Source organism: Lineus longissimus, chromosome 5, assembly GCF_910592395.1.
Source record: "Lineus longissimus chromosome 5, tnLinLong1.2, whole genome shotgun sequence".
Lineage (NCBI taxonomy): Eukaryota > Metazoa > Nemertea > Pilidiophora > Heteronemertea > Lineidae > Lineus > Lineus longissimus.
The window spans coordinates 12,645,874-12,655,578 of NC_088312.1; the positions used below are offsets into that span (position 1 = coordinate 12,645,874).

Genomic DNA, 9,705 nt, shown 5'->3' on the forward strand with positions numbered 1-9,705 from the left:
CCGATTGGGTTCAAGCAAATATTCATCAACTTGCTTGATAGATATTTGGTGTACAGAATCTTTGATTTTAGATCTGTGTCTTATTCATCGGTCAGTAGAACCTCCTGACACAGCTGCTCAGAGGGCCCAGGACTTTGCCATTATCGGCTTGCAAGCCTACAAGCCAAGGCAAGGACGGTACTGGCACTGCCTACTGGGTACTTTACGCACAGACCTCAAACAGGTTGGACTAGCATCGCCCTCACAGCAAGGCCAGGTGGCCGAGAACAATGCGAAGGGCTGACATGTAGTCCTGTTTTGCTAAGGTACCTTATTTTGAGTTCTTCTGTTAGGTTTGATTTTAGATTCAGTTGGGGTATATCTTAGAAGGTTTGAGATCACACTCTCATCCCCAGCCCTAAGAGGGGTTTAACTTGGTCTGCCATCGCTACATGGGTGCATCAAGCTTTCCAAGGGCTAAACTTCCCACAAACCTGTAGCAATGGGTTAATCAATTGCTTATTTTCTGCACTTCAGGTTCATAAGTTAGACAAGCACAAACTGCTGGCAATCCAGTTGATCGAGAATTGCAAGACGATGCTGGCAATGCAGAATGTCGTCACAAAATTGATGAGGAAATGCGAGAAGATTTCGATGGACATGGGCCACTTGGTCACCAGGCTGACGGCAGAGAACAACCTCATTGATGATAACTTACTGCAGATCATGAGGCAGCCAAAATCATTGAATCCAAAGTATGTTTTTAGCTCAGCTGACAAAGTCAGCGGAGCTAGTCAAATAGCTATTCGATTGGTGTCCGTCCTTCCACCCATCCTGCCATCCTTCCATCCATCCATCCATCTGTAGGCAAAGTTGGGCATTTTGTAATCATACAACCGAGGCACTTCAAATCTAGTCTTGCTTATAAACACCGCAGAAAATGTTGCTTACGGAAAAAAATTTGGGCGATTCGACTCAAATTCAGCTCCCCAGGGGGCAAAATGCGTAAATGAAAAAACAATTTTTTGACGCTCTATTCCAGCAGATAAAAGCTCGAAATAAAGTTGAAAAGGTCTTCATGATACAGAAGTTTTGATATAAAATAGATTAGTGTGGATTTATATCACCAGTTGGCGGTAGTGAGCAAAACTGTTGTTTGACCCCGGATGACCCCGCTTTAAATTTCCCGCCGGTTACCTGGAGTACTATCATCAAGAAAATGGCGGTGACCTTTTTATTTCTACCGGAGCGATGATTTTGTAAGTGACAAATTTTCTTTTTTAAGCCTTTACGGAAACGTATTTTGGTACGAAACTTCACACGTTTATAGAAAAGATCAACGAGAATGTGTTCAAATGCCCTCATAACGATGAGTTCAACAGAATTTGGTCAAAACAACCTTCGAATGGAGTCAACTTTCTTTGCGAAATTGAAGCGACGACATCATTATTTATCGTAATTTATGCAGATCTGAGTCCAGCTGATGGGCGATGTTTTGATTTGTGTTCAAACTATTGGAAACTTCGGAAATTAGTTCTATTAGTTCTACTATTCCGTAGGAGTATATTATAGCCATTGATGTTGACAGCTAAAAGCATGAAAACTTTGTTCAGGTTTCTCGTCCAATCACGTGACCTCTCCAACACTCGATAATGCACTCTTTTCGTCCACGTTTTAGGCCAATCTTCGGCCTGAACATGAAATCTAATAAGCGCAGTACTTAAATCAGATGTTTCTCTCGCCTTGAAAACATTCCTGGGTAAAATCCATTGAGATTAGCCGAGTTAATCCACTTTTTCCGTGCCTAAAATCTCTGCCGCTGAATTCTATAAATAGAAACTATTAACATCGCGGCAGTGTGGTTCCCATTGTGCGCCCTCCCACTTCACACCATGTCAGGAACTTTTACGGAGAGAGAGGGCGTGCGGTAAGAAGAATTGCCAAAATGACGTCACGTTTTCCTGGCAATGTCTCTTTAATTGCCAGACCAGTCAAGCATTGGGAAAGCATCTTTAATTCAGACAACGTTAGAACTCGAAAAACGAATATGTTAATTTGCAAAATTAAAAGCAGATTTCACCACTAACCAGCCAAATCGGAATACGACGGCACAAAATGTTCTCGCTTTCCTCCTGCTAAAAAACCTTGTTCCCGCACTCCTATTTTAATTTATCCAAAGGAATATGATATGATCTGTTTTCACTTTTTTGTAATTAAATGGTATTCATATAATGAGATCAATAGTAGTGTCCGTGTCAGATCCCATCATGGAGGTATAAATAATTATTTATACCTCCATGATCCCATCGTTCAACTAGTCTTCTCTCCCCAGGTGCCTCACACGGACCTTCACGTACTCAAGACCAACCTGGAGTCATGAATTCACAGGTGCTCCTGTGAAATCTCAGTTCTAGTTTATTTATCAAACTTTATCGAGGGTTACCCGGTTATCGAATCGAATGGATGTGTCGATCGTCGGGGCGGATTGATATGTGGTTAGGTTGTGCGTCCAAGGCGATTACTAATAGGTCATTCAGTTAGTTTGAGAAAGATCATGATCATGAAGATGCGTGTTGTGTTATCATAACTGGAAAATAAGTTGAAGTTATTATTAGTACTACGATTCTTACATGAGTAAAAAGTAGACGTTTTAAGCAACACAATTATGTTACTCCCATTTTTTCTGTAAAGCTATACTGAACTAGGGATATCTTCCGTTGCCTCCTGTAATATTTACATACCATGGCTGATTAGTTCAATCATATTTCATCCAACTGGCAGCTCTGCATTGGAAATTTTAGTGGTTTAACGTGTTCTCTTGACCTTCAAACAGTAGTATAAAGCCGATATTTACTACTTTATACCCTCAGTCCTATGTTATTAGGTCATATCCAGCTGAGCGCCAGGCCCTTGGGCCTCTTGTTGTGTGAAAAGTGAGGTTTTATACATGCTGATAATGTCTTGATTAAGGTTCCCGCCAAGTGAAAGGTTGAAGGTTCAAGACGGCTTGTTCGGATGAGATGGGTTGGTTTGCTCCCAGCTCATTCAATACAGCGTACAAACTGCTTGTGAATGCTAATTTTGAAGAAATATACATATTTCACAATAACATTGAATAGAAACTTAAAGGTATACATTCCTAATATCAAATCTATTTATCTGAGTGAGAAGGGGTATTGTTCTTGTGAGAATTGGGATGAAATGTTGTAGGTTTTCTGTGAAATCTTTGTTGCATTCGATTTTCAATTTTCAAAGATTTCAGTTGAACAGAATTTTTTCACTTCTTCATTAAAGTGTAAATAAAAGTGGTGAACGGAATTCACTTCATGAAACTTGCCCACTATCACCTTCATCTGTTTCAGTTTCAACCTAAAGCCCTACCAAATCATCGGTCTAAACTGGCTCCTTGTGATGCACAAACATGACCTGAACGGTATACTCGCCGACGAAATGGGCCTCGGAAAAACTATCCAGTCGATCGCGTTTCTTGCTTACTTGATGGAACAGGGTGATCCAGGACCCCATCTGATCATTGTGCCGTCCTCGACAATCGATAACTGGAATCGTGAGATACGGATATGGTGTCCCGAGATGAAGGTTTTGATGTATTACGGCAGTCAGGAAGAGAGGCGGGATATGCGATACCAGGTCCAGGCTTATGAGGAAACTGATTTTCATGTGGTGCTAACAACGTGAGTGTAACCAATGCCCAGTGTTCTCCACAAGGCCATTTGTCTGCGTGGCCCACCCTACCTTGTCAGCTTACCACCTTACCTTTGAAGAGCCACCCTACCTTGCTCTAGAACTTTGTAGAGGGTTCCTATAGGGCCACCCTACCTCAAATTGCTGGCCACCCTACCTTGTGTGGCACACATGCAAAACGTCATGCAATCAAGGGTATCACCCTACCTTGAGAAAACCCTGTGGCGAATACTGAATGCCTCACTTGAACTTTCCTCCAGTACTTAGGACACCTTAGTTTAGGGACAAGGGCCCAGTTGTTCAAAAGCACAAAAGGCCCGTTATCCCTAACGGTTACATTAAGTATCCCTAGAGACGTTATCTCTTTCAGTTAATCGCATTGAAATGTTCACGTTAAGATTTAACGACTCCGTTGAAGCTAACGTGGTTTTGAACAGCTCAGCCCTGATAGGAAACGAATGGTATTGGTTTTCTCACCAAGTACCATTAGGGTGGAGCTGAAATTTAGGCAAAACCGAGGCATCAGGCAAACGGTTCGAGCAAAATGGCACCTCTGAGCAATGGTCGGTCTGGCAACCAGTACTGCCATTATCAATTTCTATTCAAACCACCTCAGATTAATCACTGAAGTGCAAATTTGACTGTCTCCATACCAACCTCAGTAGTTGTGGTTGTGGTACCAAAACGGCTGTGGTCAAAATGAGGTTCATGGAAAGCAATACTTCATTGTCACCAAGGTGTTTTAGAATGTCCATCCAGGGGATCAATTCAGTTGAGAGTATTCATATATACTCTCAACTGAATTGAAATGGTCAAGTGAAGCGCTGTGATTTGTGTGTGTGCTCCTTTCATTCTACATGTTAAAGTTAAAGCTTTCGGTTTTTAGTCTGATATCATTTGATATAGGTTATCATCCAACTTTACACTTTAACCCCGGTCTGTCCTGAAACCTTTCAGTAGACCACAGATGAGCTGCTCAACCAGCGCTACAATCTGAGCATTTCTGACCGGTACCCATTTATACACCTCGGTGCAGAGAGGCAAGTGAGACAAAGAGACCTGCCCACAGTCTCACACCGACAGTGGGATTGAACCCAGGACCTCTTGACCGCCAGTCGAGAGTCCCAGCCACTACACCACAGCGGCTCCTACCTGTACAGAAAGGTTCCAACTTGGCTGAGGAATAAATATAACGCGCTTTGACAATGTTGAACATTTTAAAGCGCTACATATCAAACAGTTATATTAATTTGCAGTTACAACATGGCAACAGGGTGCTACGATGACAGATCATTCTTCAAGAAGATCAATTTCCATTACTGCGTCATCGACGAAGCTCACATGCTGAAAAATGCCACGTCACAGAGGTACCAGAGCATGATGAAAATACGGGTAAGTAGTTCTTTTGTTGTAGTCCTACCTTGAGAGATGTTCAGATTATAGATGTGAATAGACCATATCTGTATGTTTCATAGTTTGTCTTGCAAGCAGTTTCCCTCAGGCCTAGTCTTCCTCCAGAGAGGTCCAGTCCTGCAGGCTTAGTTATAGACCCCATTTACAACAAATGTGGGGTCTATATTGAGATTACTAGGAGAAGGTACTAGGCTTCTGCATTCTTCCCAGGTTATATTATGGAGGTAGTCCAGCAAAACTGCTATTTCAACTGAAAAACTGTCACCCCTGTCCCATCAAACTAAACTCGATCTAGTGCACCTGGCAAAGATTTTTTCGAAATTCGGATAATTTTGATGACTTTGAAGCGTTTTTATGCGCCGATTTTCTGATTTGCTTTCAAATCTCCGGCACGATTCTGTCAATCACATGTATATTAGCATAAGCTCGGCCCCGTAATGGTGACGTCATATTCTCATGCATCATGGCGGCGGTATCTCTTTGCCGAAGTGGCGAGCTGTCGAGTATTTTGAGCAAAGAACGACGGTTGACATGGTTGAATGAAGGAATAAAATAAAGGAATAGCCTTAAATGCTTATCGATGATCCATCCTGCCCATCTGAAAAAGTTAGGGTGCTGTTTAAATGTTACTGAGCGTGTGATTTTGAGAAAGCGCGAGCGTGTTTGTCCCGAAATAGATCATCCGCGAAACAGAATAGACTTCACTCCTCCATACGTGTACTGTGTGGGCCCGTGGGGGCTATCAAATTTGCTGACAAGCAAATTTCAAATTTCTAGTTTTCCTACAGAGTTTTCCAGTCCTGCAGGCCTAGTCTTCCTCCTAAAATTTCCAGTCCAACAGGTCTAGCCTGCCTCAAGAGTTTTCCTGTCCTGCAGGCCTAGTCTTCCTTCTTAATTTCCCAGTCCTTCAGGTCTAGTCTTCCTCCCGAATTTTTCAGTCCTGCAGGCCTAGTCTTCCCTCCAGAGTGGTCCAGTCTTGCAGACCTTGTCTTCCGTCAGAGTTTTCCAGTCCTGCAGGCCTAGTTTTTCAGTCTTGCAGGCCTAGTCTTCCTCCTAAATTTTCCAGTCCAGCAGGTCTAGTCGCTCTCCAGAATTTTTCAGTCCTGCAGGCCTAGTCTTCCCTCCAGAGTTTTCCAGTCCTGCAGGCCTAGTCTTCCTCCTAAATTTTCCAGTCCAACAGGTCTAGTCTCTCTCCAGAATTTTTCAGTCCTGCAGGCCTAGTCTTCCTCCTAAATATTCCAGTCCAACAGGTCTAGTTTTCCTCCAGAGTACCGAGCCCAAGCCTCCTTTTGTTGTTGCAGGCGAAACGACGTCTGCTGCTGACAGGGACGCCCCTCCAGAACAATCTCGTTGAGTTGATGTCGCTGCTAGCCTTCGTCATGCCCGAAATGTTCGAAGGAAAAGGAGATCTGTTGAAACGTACCTTCAAAATTGTGGTGGTAAGTTATCCCTTGACTCCACTTGCCGAGCACTCCAGCTTCATTTACTTTGTTAACTACATCTCATGACATCAGACTTCGAGATTTACTGGTAACTCTTAAGTTAATAGTCGGAAGAAGTTGGGATATAAAAAGCATGTTGCGCTGAACCAAAGAGAATTGACCTGAAACACGATATTTCTGTCAATGTTGCATCATTCGATGTAGCTCCAACCTCTCAACAGCTACGATATTCTTCTTCCACAAGTTTCGAAAGGCAGGGCAGGGTTAGCGCCCTCCTGTATTAGAAAATGCATAAGTTGTTCTGAAAAAAGCTTGGAGCAGTTAAAGGGGGGCAGAGTGCTGTGTCCTTCTTTTTTCATCCAGAAAAAATCACTCGACAACATGACACAAGGTCTATGATGTCATTATGACCATAAGACACTGGCTTGGAGTGGGAAGTTGCCTCTCTGGAAAAAAATTGATCTAGAAATTTCCAAGATTCAAACTTTACGTCAACGCCAGTCGATTTGGAGTCACTGGAAGACAAACTGAGCTTCGTCAGTTTATAGTCATAGTTTCAAACGAGCAAAAAAGTAATTTGAAAACCTAAAGTGATTGTTTCTTATCGTTCTCTTCTTCTTCTTCTTCTTCATGTTCGATTTTCTTTTTATGGCTATACGTACTACAGTTAACCAGGCCTGTCTCTAATAAACCTGTCTACCATCGGTTCTTCCTCCCTTGATCCCCAGGTTTTTAGCTCACCTCTTAGCAGAGGTGAGCTTATCCCATACCGTGGCGTCCGTCGTCCGTCGCCGTCGTCGTCGTCGTCCGTCGTCCGTTAGCAGGGCACGTTTCGTAACTGTTAGAGCTATTGAGTTGAAACTTGGTACACATGTACCCTTATGTAATGACACCTTGGAGACCAAGTTTCGGTCCGATTCGTTTCATGGTTTCGCCACCAGGGGGCCAAACGTTAAAAGTGAAAATATGCAATATCTCCCTTAATAGTAGTCGGGAAATTTTGAAAAAAATATGGTAGGTACTTCTAGCAAAGGTGCATCATATATCCTCCGGGTTTTTGATTTGAACTCCTTTTCAAGGTCACAGAGGTCAAATGGTGTAAATTGGCCGTTAGGATGTAACGATGGCACGTTTCTAAACTGCAATGACTATTGATACCAAATTTGGTACACATTTACCCCTTAGTCAGGTGATCTCAGGGACCGAAGTTTGGTCCAATATGATTCACCACTTGACCACCAGGGGGCAAAATCCAAAAACCTTAAAAATGTGATTATTCCTTAACATCTTGCCCGATTGCCACCAATTTGATATCATGGGTACATCTAACCACCATACAGTATACGTTTCTTAACTGCAATGACTATTGATCACAAATTAAGTACACATGTACCCCTTGGTCAGGTGATCTCAGGTACTGAAGTTTGGTGCGATCTGATTTGCCGTTTGGCCTCCAGGGAGGGGGCCAAATCCTAAATTCTTCAAAATGCCATTATTCCTAGTAATGACTTGCCCGATTGGCACCAATTTTATATCATTGGTACATCTAATTCTAACAACCATTCAATGTGTCACCCGGGTCTTCTTTGATTTGACCTACTTTTCAAGGTCACAGAGGTCGAATGTACTGTAAATTGGCCATTTTGGGGAAATTGTAATTGCTTGGACCTACATCAAACCTAACACTACATGACACAATACCATGCTCTTTATCCATCTTTCCTCCACATGAGGTGAGCACAATGGCCGTGGCCATTTCATTGTCTCTAATGATAGGGAGCTTCATAGCCTAGTGGTTAACGCCACTGGCTACCACGCAATAGGGCCCGGGGAGAACCCAGGATTGTATTTCTGGATGAACTGGCGTGGCTTTCAAGGAACTAAAATTCCTGGCTCTTTACGAAACATACGACGTATGAAATATAAGAGGGTCTGTTGGATGAGACTAAAAGCTGTGGTCCCTTGTTCCTGAGTGTCTATGCAAGGGTAAGTAAAATATCCTGCATAGGTGGACAGTAACCTGTGGTGGACTCCATACCTCCGGCAAAAATCCGATAGAGTTATGACGCCGGTAATGATGATGATGATGATGATGATGATGATGCACCGTATGGCTATGTGGCCAGTCTCTCAGTGTTCCAGAGTGGGCAGTTCTGGTTATCGTTGTGTTTTGTAGGGAGGAAATGGAAACGATCGAGGGAGTTATGAGAAACAGAGAATAAATCATGCGAAGAACATCATGAAGCCGTTTGTCTTGCGGAGACTCAAATCTCAGGTAAATATTGTGCATTCAAATCTAGTCATCCATTCACATTTTTCATGTGGCCAGCGAGCAAATAGAACCCTGTTTGGGGCTGAAATCCAGAAAAGAGCAAATATTTGGCATATGTTCTCACTCAAACATATTTTTTAATATTTTTGACTGGAGAATTTTTTAAAAATTTGTAATCCGTTCCAAAAAATCATGAAAATCTTCCTTTTTGAAAATTTAATGATAGACTGTTTTGATTCCTAATATGTGACCCACCACGGCAAAATGGGTCACATGTCGAACAGAAGATGAGCCTAAAATGACACCAGGATGTATTAGAAGAAATTGATACACTCAGATGTCACAAAAGGCAGACAATAGTGAAATGAACAACCAGTCCGTCTCAACCTGTCAAGCTCGAAGCGACATGCGACTCATTTTGCTGTGGTGGGTCATATATAAACATGTACATCTTGACAAAGCTGTGACCAAGATATGCCACTTGCTCCTTCAGGTGCTAAAACAACTTCCAAAGAAAATCGACATTGTCAAACGGTGTCCCTTGGCATTTGAACAAAGAGAAGGTTACGATGCGACAATTGCAGAATACAAGGCCTTTCAGGCCTTCAGGGAGGCAAATCCTAAACAGTCGACCAATGAATATCAAGGGGCAACCATCTTGATGAAGCTACGAAAGTGGGCGCAACATTCGTTACTCCAACGGGTACATTATACGGAAGACAAGTTACGCGTCATGTCAAGGCTTATGCTGTCGGTGAGTGAATTTTTGTGTGCCTTGGATATTCGTCATTTTCACACGATCAATGGGCTGGTGGGATCCCGGTCAGCAGCACTGGCTGCCACTAGGGTATGGTGGTTTTGTCCTCACTGTAAACACACATGAATCAGTTTCAAATT

General features: G+C 42.7%; 1 protein-coding gene across 2 annotated transcripts in view; it reads left to right on the top strand.

The window, feature by feature from the left end:
• LOC135488771 (SWI/SNF-related matrix-associated actin-dependent regulator of chromatin subfamily A containing DEAD/H box 1B-like) overlaps window positions 1-9,705 on the top strand; it is a 28,976-nt gene that overhangs the window by 14,541 nt on the left and 4,730 nt on the right. For both annotated transcript variants that reach the window (XM_064773568.1, XM_064773569.1), the window contains exons 10-15: window positions 517-734; window positions 3,342-3,671; window positions 4,938-5,073; window positions 6,396-6,533; window positions 8,713-8,811; window positions 9,302-9,562. In XM_064773568.1, the coding sequence (XP_064629638.1) occupies window positions 517-734; window positions 3,342-3,671; window positions 4,938-5,073; window positions 6,396-6,533; window positions 8,713-8,811; window positions 9,302-9,562 (1,182 nt within the window). The remainder of the gene's footprint in view (window positions 1-516; window positions 735-3,341; window positions 3,672-4,937; window positions 5,074-6,395; window positions 6,534-8,712; window positions 8,812-9,301; window positions 9,563-9,705) is intronic.